Below are 22182 nucleotides of genomic sequence, written 5' to 3'. Positions count from 1 at the left end.
CTGAGAATCGCAAACCACAGGTTGAATCTCTTAACTCTAGTCCCACACTGATCTCAAGCCTGCTCACAGCACGGTGGCCATACAGATCCGCTTCAGAGCAACCAACCGTCTCACAAAGGTCTGTCTTCGGTCCAAGGCCATCTTGGATGGTTTAGAGGAATCCAGCGGTCATTGGCTTGCAGCCGTGAACCAGATGCAGCCCACAAAGGTGTTCTGTTTGGCCTGCACAAGCTTTAAACAGTGATTTTTCAAGTTTCTGCCAACATTTAAAAATTTGGAAATTGCGCAAAATATTCCAGATTTCTGGTTGTTCTTAAAATAACAAGATCTGGCCACATGGACCACACATCCCGCAGGCCACAGCTGCCCGGAGCTGACAGCAGCTCCCTGTGTACAGCAGGTGTGTCCTCTGTGCCCACAGTCCCCTCACACCCGACTGTGTTATTCCCGCCTGCTTCCTGCAATTATGCTGCCTGCCTGGCTCCCAGCAGAAGGTGAGAGCCAGTTCCCACTGCTGCAGGTACGGCTCCAAGGCCACATGTCCCTCTTGACCATGAACAACAACCCTATTGCAGAGAAGGCTGACATTCTCTCCTTCGAACCCAACTTCCCATTCTCCAGCTCCAACTGACTCTTGTCCTGGAAGGACAGAACTCTGGCAAGATTGGAGGAAGGAGAAGGGGAGAGTGCTGGCAGCAGCTTCCTGATCCTTAAGGCAAAAGGGAGTCAGGAGGAGCGATGGGCCTGAGGCAGACAGTGGGCGGGGGATACAAGTGCCCCTTTGCCCTGTGACATCTGTTTGGAACCTTTGACCTCGGGGAGCGGATTAGTCCTCCTAGAAGGAGAATGCTTTTCTCTTGAAGAACAGGCCTAAGCTGGCTCTCTGCCTGGGCCCACTCTGTCCCTCCTTTTTTGGAAGAGGGAAGAGATCTCTCACCTAAGGCAATAGGTTCTCTACTTCTTCCAAATCCCTGCTCTGTTTACTGTCAACAGTTCCCTGACACCAGGTCTGGCAAAATGCCCCAGAGGGCAGAGAGCTCTTAGTCTTCCTACAGTTGAGAAGAAATTTTTATCAGCATGAACATTTGAAAATAAAATAATAAGTCAGCAATGATTCCCCGCGCCCCACACCCCCCGCCCACCTTTCTTATCCACATTATATTGTCCTACTTCCATACTTGGATCCCTTGGATGGCTTCCCTGTGCCCTTAAGATAAAGCCAGACCCTGCCGTGTCCCACAGACTTGTGCCTGACCGGGCCCCTGCTTTCCTTTCTGGCTTCATCTTGCCTCTCTTGCTCTATCACTCTCTGGATCCAGCCACATGGCCTGCCTTGGTCCATGACCTCTCCTGGCACACGGCCTTTGCACATGCTATTCCTGCTGCCAGGAGTCTCTTCTCTCTGTTTTCAGGCTAACTCCTGCTCTTCTTTCAGATCTTGGCCCAGCTGTTCTTTCCTTAGAAAAGTTTTTCCTGACACTATAATACATCTCCCAGCAGCATCTAGTTTTTAAAAACACTTATCACTTAGAACATTATATTCATGTATGTGATTATTCCATTAATTATCCATGTCCTTCACTAGACTTCAAAGGTTTTCCAGAAAAGGAAGCTTGATTTTTTTTTTTGCCCACTAGAATATGAAGTCCTGGCACACAGTAGGACCTCAATAATTGGGAAATGAATGAATGAATCTCTGCCAGCATCCACAATCTTTTGTTAAGCCCAAGACTCATTTATTCAGCAAATGTTTAAAGGTGTCTGCCCTGATGAGGCATTGAAATTATGTGCTGTAGAGAGAGGGGAAGGTATAAAACATAATTTCAGGCCTTGAGGAATCCAATCCATCAGGACCATGAAGATCTGGATGTAAAAAAAGCTATAGAACCAGTGTAAAGAATACGACATTGGGACTTCCCTGGTGGTGCAGTGGTTAAGAATCTGCCTGCCAATGCAGGGGACATGGGTTCAAGCCCTGGTCTAGGAAGATCCCACATGCCGCGGAGCAACGAAGCCCATGTGCCACAACTACTGAGCCCATGAGCCACAACTACTGAGCCCACGAGCCACAACTACTGAAGCTTGCATGCCTAGAGCCTGTGCCCCACAACAAGAGAAGCCACCGCAATGAGAAGCCCGTGCACCGCAACGAAGAGCAGCCCCCCCTCGCTGCAACTAGAGAAAGCCCTTGCGCACAGCAACAAAGACCCAACGCAGCCAAATTAATTAATTAATTGATTATTTAAAAAAAATTATATATATAAAAGAAAGAGTACCACATTGTTAAAATATGAGTAGATGTGGTGCTGTGACTGTTTAGAGGAGAGAGGAAGCTGCTCAGTGTGGTAGACCAGCAACGGCTTCATGGAACAGGGGTGGCTATGCCGAGCTGAAGGATCCGGAGGATTTGACAAGGAACAGTCTGGCAGGGCACTTGGGCAAGGACTGTGACAGGAGAAATAGCCAGGAGGGAAAAAGACCCAGGTCTTGTTGAAGACAGAGCAAGTACGTCCATTTTTTTTCCTTTTTTTTCCTTTTAGTTTTTTCTTCTTTTAAAAATTTTTAATGGTGAAATAATTGTAGACCTACAGGAGAGTTGCAAAGAGAGTTCTCATATATCCATCACTCAGTTTCCCCTCATGTTAACCTAGCACATTTATCAAAACTAAGAATTAATACTGGTGCAAGGCTATTAAGGAGAATACAGACTTTACTAAGATTTCCCCAGTTTTCTCTGCTAACATCCTTATTCCCATCCAGGACCCCACACTACCTCTAGTCCTCACATGTCCTTGGTCTCCAGTGTCTGACCGTTCCTCAGTCTTTACTAGTCTTTTATGAGCAAGTAGGCCCATTTTCTAAAGGCATATCCATTTCCACCACTTATCAAATGTAAGATCTTGGGGAAGTTATTTGACTGCTCTATGTCTGAGTTTGCTCACCAGTAAAATGGAGATAATAATAGCTACCTCTTTGCTGGTTGGGAAGACTAAATGGGTGAATAGATGGAGATACATAGGGAGCTTTGAAGAATGCCTGGACGTGTAAGAGCTCAGTGAGTGCTGGCTCTTATGATTCTGAGGAAGGGCAGAGGGGGGAGAGGAAGCTGGCAGGGTAGGTGGGGTAAGACCTAGATGGTGGTGGGTCAGGGTAAAAAGAGTAGAAGAATCTAGAATCCATTAGAGGTGGAATCAACAGTAGTTATAAAACCACTGGATGAGGGAAGGGAGGGAGAGGGAAGGGGCTGAGATGGGGTGATGGGGGGACATTTGTTTGGAGGAGAGAAATGATAAGAGCTGAATCGGCTGAATGCCCGCCTCGTGCCAGGAAGGGTCCTTGGTGGACCCTCACACAGTCCCTTGGGGGTGTTTCCACCATGTCCCCATCCTACATGGGCACTCCCTGGAAATCCTGACACCAACCTCAGAGGGGGGACGAGGCTGAGAACACGGGCAATGGCCCAGGAGGCCAGGCAGCAATTCCAGGGACACTGGCCCTGAGAAGATGCGGGGGAGGCAGAGAGAAAAGAAAAACCAGAGATGGAGAAAGAGTGACAGATTCCAAGATGCAAAGAGGGGGAAGGGAGAGAGGAAGCTCTGGGAAGGCAGAGAGAAGGAGGATGGTGAGGGATGAACAGAGAGGGGAGAGGGGATGAAGAGAGAGCAGGACTGAGCCAGAAGGGAGGCTCCCAGCCAGGGTCCTCTCATCCCCACACTCTTCCTGGGGGTAACCCAGATGCTAGGCCTTCCCCATGAGGCCCCTCAGCTTGGGGATAAGCTGGGTGGGGCAACCTGAAACAATATTCACTCTGTCCTAGAGGAATGCATCTTCCTCTCTAGCTGTGGGGCTTTCCAGGAGCCTGCTCGGATTCCTCCCGTGCCTGCCTTCATTGAGGGAAGAAAAGGCGGGAGGACGAGGAGGCAGGAACATGGCGCAGACAGAGGTCACTCCTCACACCACACTCCCATTTCCAGCACTGGAGGCCTCATCCCCAACACCGGATCCCCGTTTCTCTCATGGAGCCCCATCCCCACACTTCATTCCATTACTCCATCATTTAATTGCCTAAACAAGATCAAGAAACTTACTGAAAGTTTTTAGAACACCCACTGACCCCCTACCAATAGCTCTGCTTTCATTGAAAAGAGACCTCCCTACCCAGCTAGGACCTCTCAGTCTATGGGCGTGGATGCCCCTCTGGGCCCCCGAAAACCTTGAGCTTGACTTTCCTGATGCTTGCAGAGAACTGGCACCTTCTCGCCTTTATGGCCTCAATTTATAGCCACAGTGTCTAGAAAATGAAAACCAGAATTACAGAGCACTAAGTTCACCTTCCTGAATTTACAGAGGAGCACTCCCCTGGCTCATCTGTGCCAGCCCAGCATGGGAAGAGCCGGTCCTAGATCTCAGATGAATAAGAGAATTACAACAAAGGAGTAAAAAACCACCCCTCTGTGATTTCTCGTGAACTGAAGGCAGTGACTGTGATCCCTGTTATAACTCCTGATGAGCTGCCTTTTTCACTCAACAATATACTGTGCTCAGGACCCTCCTCATGGTGAAAGCAGGAAGTAGGTGGGACCCTCCGCTCATGCCATCACCTCGGCTGTCCTCTCCCCTTCCTTTCTTCCCCTTCTTTCTCTCCAGAGTTCCATTTCCCCCTCATGCTCTTGCTCTCCAAAGACGAGAAGAATTCTGATCTAGGCTTTGAATGTAACCCTTGAATTTATCCCAGTAAAATGGCCCTGGGCAGAAGACCTAAATAGAGATTTCTCCAAAGAAGATATACAGATTGCCAACAAACACATGAAAAGATGCTCAACATCACTAATCATTAGAGAAATGCACATCAAAACTACAATGAGGTATCACCTCACACCAGTTAGAATGGGCATCGTCAAAAAATCTACAAACAATAAATGCTGGAGAAGTTGTGGAGAAAAGGGAACCCTCTTGCACTGCTGGTGGGAATGTAAATTGATACAGCCACTATGGAGAACAGTATGGAGGTTCCTTAAAAAACTAAAAATAGAGCTACCATAGGACCCAGCAATCCCGCTACTGGGCATATACCCTGAGAAAACCATAATTCAAAAAGAATCATGTACCGCAATGTTCATTGCAGCTCTATTTACAACGGCCAGGACATGGAAGCAACCTAAGTGTCCATCGACAGATGGATGGATAAAGAAGATGTGGCACATATATACAATGGAATATTACTCAGCCATAAAAAGAAACGAAATTGAGTTACTTGTAGTGAGGTGGATGTACCCAGAGTCTGTCATACAGAGTGAAGTAAGTCAGAAAGAGAAAAATACCGTATGGTAACATATATATATGGAATCTTAAAAAAAAAAAAAAGTTCTGAAGAACGTAGTGGCAGGACAGGAATAAAGATGCAGACGTAGAGAATGGACTTGAGGACATGGGGAGGGGGAAGGGTAAGCTGGGACGAAGTGAGAGAGTGGCATGGACATATATACACTACCAAATGTAAAATAGGTAGCTAGTGGGAAGCAGCCGCATAGCACAGGGAGATCAGCTTGGTGCTTTGTGACCACCTAGAGGGGTGGGATAGGGAGGGTGGGAGGGAGACGCAAGAGTGAGGAGATATGGGGATATATGTATACGTATAGCTGATTCACTTTGTTATAAAGCAGAAACTAACACACCATTGTAAAGCAATTATACTCCAATAAAGATGTTAAAAAAATAAATAAATAAAAATAAAATGGCCCTGGGAGCCTTTGCTCCAGTCTCCCTCCAACCATCTCTCCCCCAGGTCTCCTATCCACTGCCCAGCTGCTGGACCGAGAGAACAAGGAGGAACACATCCTGGAGGTGAGTGATGCTGCTGAACCCATTCGCTGGATTTGAAAGCCTCCTGCAGGAGGCCAGGCTGGAGCCAAGCCAGGCCTTGGGCCCACATGCACGTTTCCAGGCAGTGGCTGAGGAGGGTGCTGACTCAGAGGAGTTGCTACTTAAGCTGAGCCTTGCTGTGGTGCAGACTCTCAGCGTCTTCGCTGGCTCTCGAGCACTGTGAAGGGAAGGAATCTGAAACCATGTGAGGGCTGGACAGGAAGCACTGATGGATTAGCAATACCTGCAGTGAGTATAGGAAGACGGAGCAGTACACAGGGGCTAGGCACTTGCCCGGTCTGCTTTCCAGTCCATCCCTATGCTCTAGAGAGAGTCACCTAGTGTCAAACACTAGGTCAGTAGGAGAGCCAGGATGAAAACCCAGACCTTTGTCCTCTAGCTCTGTGCTCTTCCTAGGACGTCTCTGAAATCACATAAGCATCCCTGGTGACCATTCCAATGAGAGGCGTCGGTCTTGACCCAGAGGGGATTAAATCAGAAGGAATCTAGTTATACCCCCTCCTGCACTATCCACAACTAATGAACAGGCATCTCTTCTAGTCTTAAAGACGTCGGCTGGGAGGGACACATATTCCTCGGCAGGAATTTTGCCTTCTATGCTCCCAGGCTCTGGACGTTCCCTTTGTATGATACAGGCATTACTAGTAACAGGAGCCAAACGGCCCTCTAGGGACTGAGGCATTCTCCACAGTTCAGCAGAGGCATTTATCTTTAAACAGCAAAATATATTAAGAACTCGGAATCATTTAAAGTGGAAATGTCCCTTCTCATACTGATGCATGGGATGATTTGCCCCTACCTGAAACAGCCCGATTCTGAAATTGTTTTGGTGCCTTTACTTTGCCTCTTGATATCATTTCATGCATTGGGCGGCATGTCTGACTCCAAAGGTACCGCCCATGCCTCCATTAACATCTCCTCAATTACTTTTTTCTAACCTCCAGTAGCTTAAGGAAAGCGAGAACAAAGCTTACCAGAATTACGAGCCAATAAAAAGTAAATGGTCTCCGAGAAATGGCCATTGGCCTCCTGAGTAAAGAGTTCTAGCTTTTGTCTAGAGCCTCTGTGACTCTTCTCCCAGTTCTTTCTGGTTTCTTTCTCTGTTGTTGCTCGCTTTCCTGTGGGCGAGGTTACCAAAGAGCTGGGTTCCAAGAAGGTAAGGTTATGATAATAAAAATCACGAGCGTATACCAAACAACAGATGGACTGGTATTTCCGGGCTTTTGAAAGCAGGGGTAGTGGCAGAACTGTGGTGGGTGGCGATACATATTCACTGCCTTGCGTTTGTCAACTCACACTGGATTCTGTCCCCAGGTGACTGTGCTGGACAACGGGGAGCCCTCCCTAAGGTCCACCTCTAGGGTGGTGGTACGCATCTTGGACGTCAATGACAACCCCCCCGTCTTCTCCCACAAGCTCTTCAATGTCCGCCTTCCAGAGAGGCTCAGCCCACTGACCCCTGGGGCTGTGTACAGGCTGGTGGCTTCAGACCCGGATGTGGGTCTCAATGGCAGGGTCACCTACAGTATCGAGGAGAGTGACGAGGGGGGCTTCAGCATCGACCCGGTCACAGGCGTGGTGTCGTCCAGCAGCATCTTCCCAGCTGGAGAGTACAACATCCTAACGGTGAGGGACAGATGGAGGCCGTGGAGGGGGAGTGGCATACCTGGTCAGGGATTTTCTTTGAGGATACAGGAGGAGGGAGACAGCCTTCAGGCTTGATGGAGGTAATACCCCCCTCCGTGGCTTTCTCCCAAAGAAACTGGGAATCCTGACTTCAGCCAAAAGATCAGAATTCTGGGCCTTTCTCTTTGAGGGCAATAAGGTCCTTGGCTGGAAAATCCACCCTATTTACATATAAAGATTTTGGTGAGAAGAGCAGGGCTTTGAAATCAAGATAAGCCTGGATTCCAATCCTAGCACTGTCATTTTACAACTGTGTGGCCTTGGACAAGTCACTTAACCCTCGTGAGCCTTTGTTTCATCATCTGTAAGACGGGCATAAGAACATTTTCCTTGTAGAAAGCCAATATAGCAAGTGGCTAGGGCGTGGGCTCTCATGTCAGTAGCCTGAATCCAACCCCATCCTCACTGCTGGCCAGGCAGACATCCCAGGCGGGTGAATTCACTATGCTGAGCCCCGGTTTCCTCCTGCAAAAGGGAGGTGATAACAGTACCTCTCTGAGGGCTGTCAATAGGATTAAATTAGATATTGCACACAATGCTTTCAGAGCAGGGCCTGATAATAGGGAGTGCTCAGCAAATTCTAGTTTATTATGTTGATGGCTGTTGGGAAGGGTAAAGGGTCCATGCATGGAAAGTCCGGTTCAGGAAGTAGCACACAAAGCCTTCAGATAATAGTGGCTTTGATTCACTTTTTACTACCTATGAGTTTCTGGAGCACAGTTCTATGTTCTGTTCACCACTGTGCCTGCTGCGACTGGCTTGGTGCCTGTTTACGTAAGCTCTCAGCTGTGTGTTGAATGGATGAACCAGTGGACGAAAGGCCAGCTCAGTCAGTCACAGGGCGCTCTGTCTCCTGGCCTGGCCACCAGGGTCTTCTTGTTTCTTAACCCCAACCCTACAGTCAAAGCCTCACCTTCTGGCCTCTTTTCAGGTCAAGGCAACAGACAGTGGGCAGCCACCGCTCTCGGCCAGTGTCCGGCTACACATTGAGTGGGTCCCCCAGCCCCGGCCCTCCTCCATCCCACTGGCCTTTGATGAATCCCACTACAGCTTTACAGTCATGGAGACAGACCCCGTGAACCACATGGTGGGAGTCATCAGTGTCGAGGGCCGACCTGGTCTCTTCTGGTTCAGCATCTCAGGTGAGGGCCCAAGGGTCCCATCCTTGCAGACCAGCCCTAGTCCCTAGGACACAGTCCTTCTGACCCCTCTCAAGGTCACACTCCGTGGCAGCGGCTGTTTTGGCCATGAGTGGTGATTGCCTCTTCCCTGGTCCTTTGGGGCAGTGGGTAGTCAGACCCCTGCTTCTGCCAAGCTTTCCTTCGCACAAGCTGTGATCTCAGGTGCAACCTCCACGGTCTCACTGGTAACCCCAGCCAGAGCCAGACAGGGCCTCAGTTATCCCAAGTTCCTGGGAGACCTAAGACAGTGGTCCAGAGAGGCCCAGAGGAGAAAGCACAAGTTTTATGTTTCCTCTTCTGCCTCAATGTGAACATCAGTGTAGAGCTGACTTCATTGACCATGAGCCCGAGGCCAGCTGTACCCTGGGGCCCTGCTTAACGTTCTGGTCCCAGGTTCCAGCCTCAAGATCAGGGAAAGGGTCTATTCTTTTTTTTTTTGCGGTACGCGGGCCTCTCCCGTCGTGGAGCACAGGCTCCGGACGCGCAGGCCCAGCGGCCACGGCCCACGGGCCCAGCCGCTCCGCGGCACACGGGACCCTCCCGGACCGGGGCACAAACCCGTATCCCCTACATCTGCACGCAGACTCTCAACCACTGCGCCACCAGGGAAGCCCAAGGGTCTATTCTTGTAGTAGGAGACACTTGGGTCCAAGCTCTCATGGCCTCCTCTGAAATTCCTTTCTGTTTCTAAATCAAGATTTTGTTAAAACATCTTGGGGTGGGGTGTGGTTCATAGATTCCTTTGGGAACCTGATGAATGTTTAGGTCCTCTTCCCAGAACACACACACACACACACACACACACACACACACACACACACACACACGAACCTGATGAATGTTTAGGTCCTCTTCCCAGAACACACACACACACACACACACACACACACACACACACACACACGAACCTGATGAATGTTTAGGTCCTCTTCCCAGAACACACACACACACACACACACACACACACACACACACACCCCTGCATGCAAATTTAGGGGTTTTATAGATTCGCTGAAACCCAGCCAGGGATTCCAGGTCAAGAATCTCTAATCTAAGAGCTTCAGTACCCCCTGAACCATGAAGTCCTATTACAGAGATTTCCAGCCTGCTTCAGAGGTTGGATACCAGCCTGTCTCAAGCTTTTTGACCTCCTAGATTTACTTCCAGTTCTGATTCACTGCTCTTTTTAAGTATTTGACTTTTTTTCTTATAGAACATTTAGAAAACACAAGTGAGTACAGAGAAGAGAATAAAAATCACCTAAACTCCCACTAACCTGAAGATAATCCCCTGTTATCATTTTTATGTTTCCCTCTAGTCTTTTCCTTTATACACCCATACACTTAGGGTTACATGAAAATATTATCATATAACCTTTTTTTTTTTTTTTTTTTTTTTTTTTGCGGTACACGGGCCTCTCAATTGTCGTGGCCTCTCCCGTTGCGGAGCACAGGCTCCGGACGCGCAGGCTCAGCGGCCATGGCTCACGGGCCCAGCCGCTCCGCGGCATGTGGGATCTTCCCGGACCGGGGCACGAACCCACGTCCCCTGCATCGGCAGGCGGACTCTCAACCACTGCACCACCAGGGAAGCCCTGTCATATAACCTTTTAAAATATATCATGAACATATTTCCATGCCACTAAACAAATTTCTACGAGCAGACATTTAAATAGCTGCATGCTAATTCTATATTTTGGATTCTCAGTGTATTAAAACAATTCCCTCTTGTTGAACAGAGTTACTTCCATTTTTTCCTGTGTCTAAGCTGCTTTAGACTATGCAAACTACCTGTAAGCCATGATGTACAGCTCCATTACTCCTGCATGTTTCAATACTAGTAGCAGAATACATTCTAGCGCAAATTTTGGTCTTCCTCTGGGACTCTTCAGTCTTTATAAGTGTACCTTTTCCTGAATCATCACTTGGATCTTCAAAATAATTTGACAATAAGTTGAGAGGATAAACTACCACCTCCTCTAGATCTGCCAGCCACATCCCATAGTACTTGTGCTACCACTGCCTACATCACTGAGGTCGCGTGTGCTTTCCTCTTACCACCCGTCCAGGTGGGGACAAGGACATGGACTTTGACATTGAGAAGACCACAGGCAGCATTGTCATCGCCAAGCCTCTCGATACAAGGAGGAGGTCAAGCTACAACTTGACCGTGGAGGTGACCGATGGGTCCCACACCATTGACACCCAGGTGAGAGGCCTCACTGGGAACCCTGAGTTGAGAGGAGATGGGAGGCCTCCTTGGTTGGAAGGCAGCTGTGCTCACCACTATGCCACCATTGCACACTGGGGCCTCTTTGGTTGGGATGAGGATACTGAAGGCTCTCTGTGCATGTGGTGTACCTCAAGGAACACTGAATTTGGAATCAAGGTTCTGTGCTCTAGTCTTGTCTGATCACTCTCTATGTCTGTGATCTTGGGAGAATTCTTGTTCCCACTATGGATCTCTATATAATGAGGGGTTTTGTCTAAATGAGCAGGTTTTAATTAAAGGTAGAGTGCCACAGGGGCTACCATAGACATAAGGAATGATGGTAAGTGGGGCTCTGGATTTCTACTCTGCTTTCAGCCAGTTTTATTTGTTTCATATACTGCAATTGCACCCAAAAAATTGCATCTGAAGAAAAGGCCCTTTAAGAAGAATTTTGTTCTTGAAAACCACGAAACTGCATACCATCTGAAAGCCCTGTGATTTTGAAATCCTATCATTCATTCAACAAATATTTATCGAGTGACTGCTGTGTGCCAGGCCCAGTTGTTATGGTGGAGAACCAGACAGACAAGGTTCCTGACCCCCTGGAGCTTACAGTCTATCTTCTCTTTCCTTCTCCTCCCTAGGTCTACATCTTCATGATTGCCAATGTTAACCACCATCGGCCCCAGTTTTTGAAGCCTCATTATGAGGTCAGAGTTCCCCAGGACACACTGCCTGGGGTTGAGCTCCTCCGAGTCCAGGCTACTGATCAAGACAAGGGCAAGGGCCTCATCTACACCATACACGGCAGCCAAGACCCGGGAAGTGCCAGCCTCTTCCAGCTGGACCCAAGTAGTGGTGTCCTGGTAACTGTGGGGAAACTGGACCTGGGCTCGGGGCCTTCCCAGCACACACTGACAGTTATGGTGAGTTAACTGAAGAACTGGGTAAGGGTGTGCTTGCACGCGATGTGTGGGGTGGACATGCTTGGAGGCGTGCTGAAGGTTCCCTTTCTCCTGCTGAGCCAGCTGTACTAACGCTCATAATGATAATCGATGAGATGAGTTGTGACAGTTCACAGCCTGCCGGAGGCACCTTCCATAACAGATGCCTGGGAGTGAGGAAAGAGATGGGACAACTGCCAAAGAACCCCCCGCAAACTTGGTTTTTTCTGGGCTCACTCCAAATATCCCCCAAGAATTCTCTCCTTGCTCCATGACTGCATGATCACACAAACTCCCATAGCGTCAGAGCTGGGAGGGACCCAGAGACCATCCCACCCAGAGCAAGCAAGTATATAGGGCACAAATGAAGGAAGACTTGACTCTTAGGGTCACATGCCTGCAGTTTTATGACCCTGAGAGTGAGAGCTTCCTTAAATTTATGCCCTACATGCCTCATTTGCCTCACTCTAGTCCCAGCCCTGGTCCCACCCATTTCTCTTATCTTACACCTGAGGCCCATAGAGGAAGAGAGACTTGCTCACCATCATACAGTTCTTTATGATGGAACCCAAATCAGAGCCAAGCCTTCCAGACTCAAGGTTCTTATGTGTTAGTTTATCATCCTCTGGGCACTTGTATATATATTAAAGGCTCTGAGAAGTCCTGCAGCAAAGAAAACTTCAACTTCATTTTAGTTCAGTGCTCCCTACATTTATTTGACCATAGAATTTTTTTTTTTCCTGAATAACGTGTTGACATCTTGAAGAACTAATATTCTCTGAGAACCAATTTGGAAAATACTGCTTCTCTGCTTATTTCTGCCTTTCTCCTGAAATGAAATTATCCCTGAAAATAGCTAAGCCTAATAATCACAAATTGATAAATTTATTTAAGAAGAAAAAAGAACGTAACTGAGAGCAAAATTTAAAGGAATACAGAGAGTTACAATTGTGTGCCTTTTTCACTGGCATTCTCTGTCATCGACCTTAATCTAACCATCCCTCCTCCCATTCCACTTGCTGCTCATCCCATTGCACCCTTGGACCCACAGGTTCGCGACCAGGAGATGCCCATCAAGAGGAACTTTGTGTGGGTGTCCATTCACGTGGAGGATGGAAACCTCCACCCTCCTCGCTTCACCCAGCTCCACTATGAGATGAGTGTTTCTGACACCACAGCCCCCGGAACAGAGCTGCTCCAGATCCGAGCCATGGATGGTGACCGGGGAGCCAATGCTGAGGTCCACTACTCCCTCCTCAAAGGTGAGAGGCCTGAGTTCGGGACATGAAGGGAGGGACTTTGGCAGTAAGGGAAAGCACCAGAGGCATGGACTTGCAAGTTATTCAAGTGCCAAGCTCGCTAAGCTTTGGCAAATTATCATTCTAAAGCACTCCCTGGGACTATAGTGACCTAAGTTAATGCACTTTCAAAGGTGGAAAGAACAGTAACAAAGGATTACTCAAGTTATGGGAGAATTTACATAGAGAATACATATATATTCACCAACAACCACACATGTAAAGGATGCTTATGAAGTCCATGCAACATTTTAAAAGATAATATCTTTGTGTATGTACAATAAAAGGGACCTATAAATACTTGATAAGATATACAGCATAGTTTTAGGAGTATTTTCTTCTAAGGCCACATCATGATTTCATATCTATTATATTGTTTTTTATCTTAAAAATAGGAATATTACCTGCGCCAGAAACTTGTTGTAAAGATTAAAAGAGAAAATGTATGTTAACACATGCTGTAAATTGTAAAATATTATACAAGTGCCAGGGGTTATTACTATCATTGATAAGTGTTAATTATAAGTAGTTAATAGGACAAAAATGATAATATCCACTACCCAACTAAAAATGATAATATCCAGTACCCAACTAATTAATCACGGTTAGATTAAGGTCGATAACAGAGAATGCCAGTGAAAAATACACACAATTGTAACTCTCTGTGTTCCTTTAAATTTTGCTCTCAGTTATGTAATATCTGATAATTCATAATTGATATTTAATAATTATTGTTATCTTTAATATTCATTAATACTTCATAGAGCTAGCTGCTGCAGACAATCAAAGATGAGAGTGACTTGCTCTCTGCCCTAAAGGGGCATAATAATGTTCATTTATTGCTTGTCAGTATCTTACATACTTTAAGGATTCAGAACTTTTTACATTTTCTTTTTTTGAAGAAACGGAAGTTGTTACACCTTGTCATACGGCAGAAATCTATTCATCCCTGAGGAATAATAATACAAATTATAACCCATTAATTGCTTACTTTTTGTGACTTATGAAGTATAATCACATCTTTTATCTCACTGACAACCCCATTGATATTGGTATTAATTTTATTTTACAGATAGGGTTAGTTTTAAAATATTCTTCTGATTATAGAAATAACGCATTCTGATTCTTTAAAACCTGGAAAAACCAGGAATGTATGAAGAAGAAAATAACATTCAGCCATGGTTCTCATGACCTAGAGAAAATAATTTCATGTATTTCCCTGTTATTTTTTTCTATGCATCATTCTGCAGTGGTAAGATCAAAACGAATATACGATTTTGTTCCCTAATTTTTTCTCTCAGCAGTAAAATAAAATGTTATGATTATGTTAAATAGTTTACTTGGCTACTTTTAATGGAACTACTTTTAAATTGCTGTTTACTCATTAAAACCATGTTCTTTGACCGAACTTAGGATTTGTATCACAAAGGCAAATTGGGAAATCACCTCACTAGTCAGCTGGAAAAGGGCTTCCATGAGTGGCAGAATCAGATGGAAGGTTTTGTGGTAAAGCCTGGCTATTTACTTTGCCACTGGAATAATAAAATATCATAAAATATGATAAATGAAATAAGAATACTAATAAGCGGTACTCCTCTGAGTGAAGGACCTGTACCCCCGAGCAAAATTACTCAGGTATACGTCATGGTATTAAATAGGTAATGGTCTCATCACAAGAAAAAAATGTATTTGTAACTATGTCAAGTGACGAATGTTAACTAAATTTATTGTGGTAGTCATTTCACAATATATACTTATACATATATCAAATTATGTTGTACACCTTTAATGCAATGTTATATGTCAATTATATCTCAATAAAACTGGAAAGAAGTACCAGTTATGCAAGCTGAATACGTTCTAGAGATCTCTGTATGACACTGTGCTTATAGTTAACAATACTGTACTATAACCTCTAAAAATTCAAGAGGGTAAAATCTCATGATACCTGTTCTTACCACAGTATTAAAAAAGGAAAGGAAAAAAAGGATAGTTGCAGTCCAAGTAAAGTGAGACTCTAAACACTGTGATAACTTTGAGAATTTTTTTTTAGGAAAATATGATTAGTTTTCAACATTATCTTTTGTGAACTATGTAACGTCACATAATCACAACTTTCCTCAAAACTTAAATTTGAAATGGTATTATGTATTTATCTAAATAAACATTAAATTTTAAAAGGATTACAAAAATGATAGGTAATCAGACATGGAGAAATTACTTCATTTTTGATTCTCATTTGGGCTTCCTCATAAGTCAAGGAAGACTCCTTTGGGTACTAGAATCTCTTCAGTTCTCTAATACTTGCTAGTCTTCGCCAAAGAAAGCCTGTAGTTCTCAGGCCCAGACCCTTTTAGCAAGCAATAGATTTTATCCAGATTTTAAGAAAATATTTTCCATTGACTGGTGTTTGCGGTAACTTCTGATTTATGACAAGCAATAATGGTTTTCTTTTTAAAGTACCAATATAAAGCTGCCTGTTAAAAATATTTTAAATTAAAAAAATAAACCAGTTTGAAGGAAAATATCCATTAAATAATGACATAAATCATATACTATACTATTGTATAGGTAGTGGCTGAATATTAAAAAAAATTGTAAAGGCGGTGTGAGAATGCCTGAAGTTTAGGAAATCCAGGTGTGGTGGAAAGGGCATTTGATCAGGAGCCTCAAGATCTGTGTGTGCTATCCAGTCCCTCCCCACTCAACCCGTTGCCACTCACTCCCAAGCCTGACAATGGACTTTCCCACAATAGACTATACGAGGACTAGACGAGGTGGTTTTTCCAGTCCGTATCAGTTTTGACAATTTATGACTCCATATTTACAATTTTCATCTATCAAGTATATAATCAAAGCTATTACAAGTTACGTAAAGAATGGGTTAAAATTCTAAATAACGTAACTGAAGTTTGTCCTGTAAAAGTCAACACTGAAATACAGAGTGGAGTGTGCTTTTCCTACAAAGTATGTCTCCTTTCTTTGTTCCAAAAACCTACTACTGCTTTAGTTTATAGCTTAAGTTGCAGCCCAAACACTTAGTGATCATTGAAGCTTCCATTTATGGAGCACCTAATATGAGCACCGCATAAGGAATTTCGTAAAGTATATATCTACCCTACACATTATATCATAATTAAATCCAGGGTGGTGCAGGATGTGGATTTTGCCCTGTCCAACTTTTGTGTGATTACCTTTTACTGATCTAGAAAGCCTAGTTGGTACCTCTTGAGGGTGTGGCAAACTTCAATTTATCTTGTCTTTTGTTTCAGGGAACAGCGAAGGTTTCTTCAACATCAATGCCCTACTAGGCATCATAACTCTGGCACAGACACTTGATCAGGCAAATCATGCCCAGTATACTCTGACAGTGAAGGCAGAAGATCAAGGCTCCCCACAATGGCATGACCTGGCTACAGTGATCATTCATGTCTACCCCTCAGAGAGCAGTGCCCCCATCTTTTCAAACTCCGAGTACTTTGTAGAGATCCCTGAATCAATCCCTGTTGGTTCCCCAATCCTCCTTATCTCAGCTACAAGCTCCTCAGAAGTTACCTATGAGTTAAGAGAGGGAAACAAGAATGGTGTATTTTCCATGAACTCATATTCTGGACTCATTTCTACCCAGAAGAACTTGGACCATGAGAAAATTTCATCTTACCGGCTGAAAATCCGAGGCAGCAATATGGCGGGTGCATTTACTGATGTCATGGTTCTTGTTTATATCATTGACGAAAATGACAATGCTCCCATGTTCTCAAAGTTGACTTTTGTGGGCCAAATTAGTGAAGCAGCTGCACTGAACAGCATGATAGTGGATGAAAACAACAACCCCCTTGTGATCCGTGCCTCTGACAGTGACGAAGAAGCTAATTCCTTGTTGGTCTATAAAATTTTGGAGCCAGAAGCTCTGAAGTTTTTAAAAATCGATCCCAGCATGGGAACCCTAACCACTGTATCAGAGATGGATTACGAGAGCATGCCCTCTTTCCAATTCAACATCTACGTCCATGACCAAGGAAGCCCTGTCTTATTTGCACCCACGGCTGCCCAGGTCACAATCAATGTCAGAAATATAAATGACTGTCCCCCCAGGTTCTCAGACCAGATATATGAAGTAGAAGTACTGAAGCCCATCCACCGGGGTATGGAGCTCCTCATGGTGCAGGCCAGTGACGATGACTCCGAAGTCAATTATAGCATCAAAACTGGCAATGCTGATGAAGCTGTTGCCATCCATCCCATTACTGGTTGCATATCTGTGTTGAATCCTGCTTTGCTGGGACTCTCTCGGGAGCTCATCATCAAGGCTTCTGATGGCCTGTATCAAGATACTGCACTAGTAAAAATTTCTTTGACACAAGCCCTTAACACAAGCTTACAGTTTGACCAGGATGTCTACAGGGCAACAGTGAAGGAGAATTTGCTGGACAGAAAGGCACTGGTGATTCTTGGTGCCCAGGGCAATTGTTTGAATGACACCCTATCTTACTTTCTCTTGAACGGCACAGATATGTTTCATATGGTCAAATCAGTAGGCGTGTTGCAGACAAGAGGTGTGGCATTTGACAGAGAACAGCAGGACACTCATGAAGTGGCGGTGGAATTGAGGGACAGTCGGACACCTCAGCGGGTGGCTCAGGCTCTGGTCCGAGTCTCTGTTGAGGATGTCAATGACAATAGCCCTGAATTTAAACATCTGCCCTACCACACAATCATCCAAGATGGCACAGAGCCAGGGGACGTCCTCTTTCAGGTATCTGCCACTGACCAGGACTTGGGGGTGAATGGTGCTGTCACATATGCATTTGCAGAAGATTACAGATATTTTCGAATCGACCCCTATCTTGGGGACATATCATTAAAGAAACCCTTTGATTATCAAGCTCTAAATAAGTATCACCTCAAAGTCATTGCTCGAGATGGAGGAACCCCATCCCTCCAGACTGAGGAAGAGGTACTTGTCATTGTGAGAAATAAATCCAACCCACTGTTTCAGAGTCCTTACTACAAAGTCAGAGTGCCTGAAAATATCACACTCTACACCCCAATTCTCCACACCCAGGCCCGGAGTCCAGAGGGACTCCGGCTCATCTACAACATTGTGGAGGAAGAGCCCTTGATGCTGTTCACCACTGACTTTAAGACTGGTGTCCTAACAGTGACAGGCCCTTTGGACTATGAGTCTAAGACCAAACATGTGTTCACAGTCAGAGCCACAGACACAGCTCTGGGGTCATTTTCTGAAGCCACGGTAGAAGTCCTGGTGGAGGACGTCAATGATAATCCTCCCACTTTCTCTCAATTGGTCTACACCACTTCAATCTCAGAAGGTTTGCCTGCTCAGACTCCTGTGATCCAACTGTTGGCTTCTGACCAGGATTCAGGGCAGAACTGTGATGTGTCTTACCAGATTGTAGAGGATGGCTCGGATGTTTCCAAATTCTTCCAGATCAATGGGAGCACGGGGGAGATGTCCACAGTTCAAGAGCTGGATTATGAAGCCCAACAACACTTTAATGTGAAGGTCAGGGCCATGGATAGAGGAGACCCCCCACTAACTGGAGAAACCCTTGTGGTTGTCAATGTGTCTGACATCAATGACAACCCCCCAGAGTTCAGGCAACCTCAGTATGAAGCCAATGTCAGTGAGCTAGCAACCTGTGGACACCTGGTTCTCAAAGTCCAAGCTCTTGACCCCGACAGCAGGGATGCCTCCCGCCTGGAGTACCTGATTCTTTCTGGCAACCAGGACAGGCACTTCTCCATTAACAGTTCATCGGGCATAATTTCTATGTTCAACCTTTGCAAAAAGCACTTGTATTCTTCTTACAATCTGCGGGTAGGTGCTTCTGATGGGGTCTTCCGAGCAACTGTGCCTGTGTATATCAATACTACAAATGCCAACAAGTACAGCCCAGAGTTCCAGCAGCATGTTTATGAGGCAGAATTAGCTGAGAATGCAAAGGTGGGAACCAAGGTGATTGAGTTGTTAGCCATAGACAAAGATAGTGGTCCCTATGGCACTGTAGATTACACCATCATCAATAAACTAGCAGGTGAGAAGTTCTCCATAAACCCCAGTGGCCAGATCACCACTCTGCAGAAATTGGATCGGGAAAATTCCACAGAAAGAGTCATTGCTATTAAGGTCATGGCTCAGGATGGAGGAGGACGAGTGGCCTTCTGCACTGTGAAGATCATTCTCACGGATGAAAATGACAACCCCCCACGGTTCAAAGCATCTGAGTACACTGTATCCATTCAATCCAACATCAGTAGAGACTCCCCAGTCATCCAGGTCCTGGCCTATGATGCAGACGAAGGTCAGAATGCAGATGTCACCTACTCAGTGGACTCAGTGGAGGACTTGGAAGAAGAGGTCATTGAAGTCAACCCAACCACTGGTGTTGTCAAGGTGAAAGAGAGCCTGGTGGGATTGGAAAATCGGGCCTTTGACTTAAAAATCAAAGCCCAAGATGGGGGCCCTCCTCACTGGAACTCTCTCATGCTGTTACGACTTCAGGTGGTTCCTAATGAAGTATCCTTGCCCAAATTTTCTGAACCTCTATATACTTTTTCTGCATCGGAGGACCTTCCAGAAGGGTCTGAAATTGGTTCTGTTAAAGCAGTGGCAGCCCAAGATCCCGTCATCTATAGTCTAGTGCAGGGCACCACACCAGAGAGCAACAAGGATGGCATCTTTTCCTTGGACCAAGACACAGGGGTTCTAAAGGTGAGGAAGGCCATGGATTATGAGTCCACCAAATGGTACCAGATTGATTTGATGGCACATTGCCCCCATAATGACACTTACTTGGGTTCCTTGGTCTCTGTCAACATCCAAGTGAAGGATGTCAATGACAACAGGCCTGTATTTGAGGCTGATCCATATAAGGCTGTTCTCACTGAGAATATGCCAGTGGGGACCTCAGTCATTCAAGTGACTGCCAATGATCAGGACACTGGGAATGATGGCCAGGTGAGCTATAGGCTGCCAGTGGACCCTGGCAGCAATATCCATGAGCTCTTCGCCATTGACAGTGAAACTGGCTGGATCACCACACTCCAGGAACTTGACTGTGAGACCAGCCAGATCTACCACTTTTATGTGGTGGCCTATGACCATGGCCAGACCATCCAGCTATCTTCTCAGGTCCTGGTCGAAGTCTCCATTACAGATGAGAATGACAATGCCCCCCGATTTGCTTCTGAAGAATACAGAGGATCTGTGGTTGAGAACAGTGAACCTGGTGAACCTGTGGCCACTCTTAAAACTTTGGATGCTGATATCTCTGAGCAGAACAGACAGGTCGCCTGCTATATCACAGGTAAGTATACCTATCTTGGAACAGAGTCACTGGGGTGCGTTGAAAAAAGTCCAATAAGAGGTTCCCTAAGACATGGCTCTGCCACTCATTAGCAATGTGACCTTGGGTAAATCACTTAACGTCCCAAGACCTCAACTGCTCCATCTGTAGTCTTGGCATGCCTGTTCTCAATCAACTCACAGGGATGCTTGTAAGATCTAACTTGCAAAAGCTTTGAGAGCTTTTTGCAAAGTGCATTGTAAAGAGGATTTCTTATTACCTTAGATGGAGTAGATAGACTAGAAGTGAGATTCTGCAACTGTTCTTGGTTAGCTTCTGGGAGACAGAGAGGGAATCAACAGTTGTGTGGTCCATGAAAACTCTGTGAGGTGACTGTCCTTGTAGAGTAGTATTCTGCCTAGGGCAAGTTGTCGATAGTAGAAAACGCTGCCTAGTCAACCATAGGACCTAAGTGCTGGAGCAAAAACACTTTCTTGGATATGATTCCAGCCCAATCCCCTCATTTCATACATGGGAGAACCAAAGCCCAGATAGGGGAAGAAACTCAACCAAGGTCACACTCCAAGCTTGCATCAGGGCTGGGGTTAAAACCATACCCTACAAACTGCTTTCCCCAGTGGATACCTATTGTAAACCTACATTTCCCCAATCTCTGCCCAGTGGCTAAATGTGCCGATCAGTGGCTAAAAGAGAGTTTCTTTACTTCTCAGTGTCCCTTTCCCCATCTTCCCGGTACCATGTCATTCCACTCCCATAGTCATGGTTTTTTCTGCTATCACAGCTGTCTGGTGGAGAGTTAATGAGCCTAAAGTTCCAACCAAGAATCATAGACTCCTGGAGACAGATCCTGGATCAGAGCTGTTTGAAATATGGAGTCTTAGTGAAATAGAATCTTGTCATCTTGTAATATCAGACTCTTAAAAACACAAAAGTCTTAAAATCTCTGAATAATAGAATAATAAATGTCAATATATCATCAACTCTTGGAATAGTTTAATCTGAGGACTCTGGCATCTTAGAATCTCAAAAATCCATCTCTCCTCTCAGTGATTGGTATCAAGGAAAGATAACTCAGAAGCAAATCTAGCGATCCATGTGAACCTCCACTTAGCCTGTGTCCTCAGTCATAAAATAAAGCCTCAGAGAGTGTATTTATTTATTTATTTATTTAATTTATTTTTGGCTGCATTGGGTCTTCGTTGCTCCATGTGGGCTTTCTCTAGTTGTGGCAAGTGGGGGCTACTATTCATTGCGGTGCATGGGCTTCAGTAGTTGTGGCACGTGGGCTCAGTAGTTACGGCACATGGGCTTAGTTGCTCCACAGCATGTGGGATCTTCCTGGACCAGGGCTTGAACCCATGTCCCCTGCCTTGGCAAGCGGATTCTTAACCACTGCACCACCAAGGAAGCCCCCGCAGAGAGTTTTTACTGATCATTTCCCACCCCTCCACTGTTGAACAGATACTAGATACTAGAAGGTTCTTTTCTAGAATTGCAATCTGCTTCCCTTTAACTTCCTCCGATGCCTTCCAACACACAAAAATAAAAAACCTGCCCTTCAGCCACATATTCTGGAGCAGTGTTTCTTGCAGTGATAATTCCATTTAATGGAGGCCTTTGAAGTTGGTAGAGGCTTCATAACACCAGA

At 45.6% G+C, this 22182-nt stretch overlaps 1 protein-coding gene across 2 annotated transcripts in view; it reads left to right on the top strand.

Annotated features, from left to right (window-relative positions):
- FAT2 (FAT atypical cadherin 2) overlaps nucleotides 1-22182 on the top strand; it is an 86334-nt gene that overhangs the window by 25189 nt on the left and 38963 nt on the right. For both annotated transcript variants that reach the window (XM_019924765.3, XM_019924766.3), the window contains exons 4-10: nucleotides 5786-5844; nucleotides 7198-7509; nucleotides 8501-8711; nucleotides 10819-10958; nucleotides 11606-11887; nucleotides 12957-13167; nucleotides 16476-20534. In XM_019924765.3, coding sequence (XP_019780324.2) covers nucleotides 5786-5844; nucleotides 7198-7509; nucleotides 8501-8711; nucleotides 10819-10958; nucleotides 11606-11887; nucleotides 12957-13167; nucleotides 16476-20534 — 5274 coding nt within the window. The remainder of the gene's footprint in view (nucleotides 1-5785; nucleotides 5845-7197; nucleotides 7510-8500; nucleotides 8712-10818; nucleotides 10959-11605; nucleotides 11888-12956; nucleotides 13168-16475; nucleotides 20535-22182) is intronic.

This window comes from Tursiops truncatus, chromosome 3, assembly GCF_011762595.2.
Source record: "Tursiops truncatus isolate mTurTru1 chromosome 3, mTurTru1.mat.Y, whole genome shotgun sequence".
Lineage (NCBI taxonomy): Eukaryota > Metazoa > Chordata > Mammalia > Artiodactyla > Delphinidae > Tursiops > Tursiops truncatus.
The sequence above is the reverse complement of the archived record's forward strand: the minus strand, read 5'-3'. Positions and strand labels throughout refer to the sequence as shown.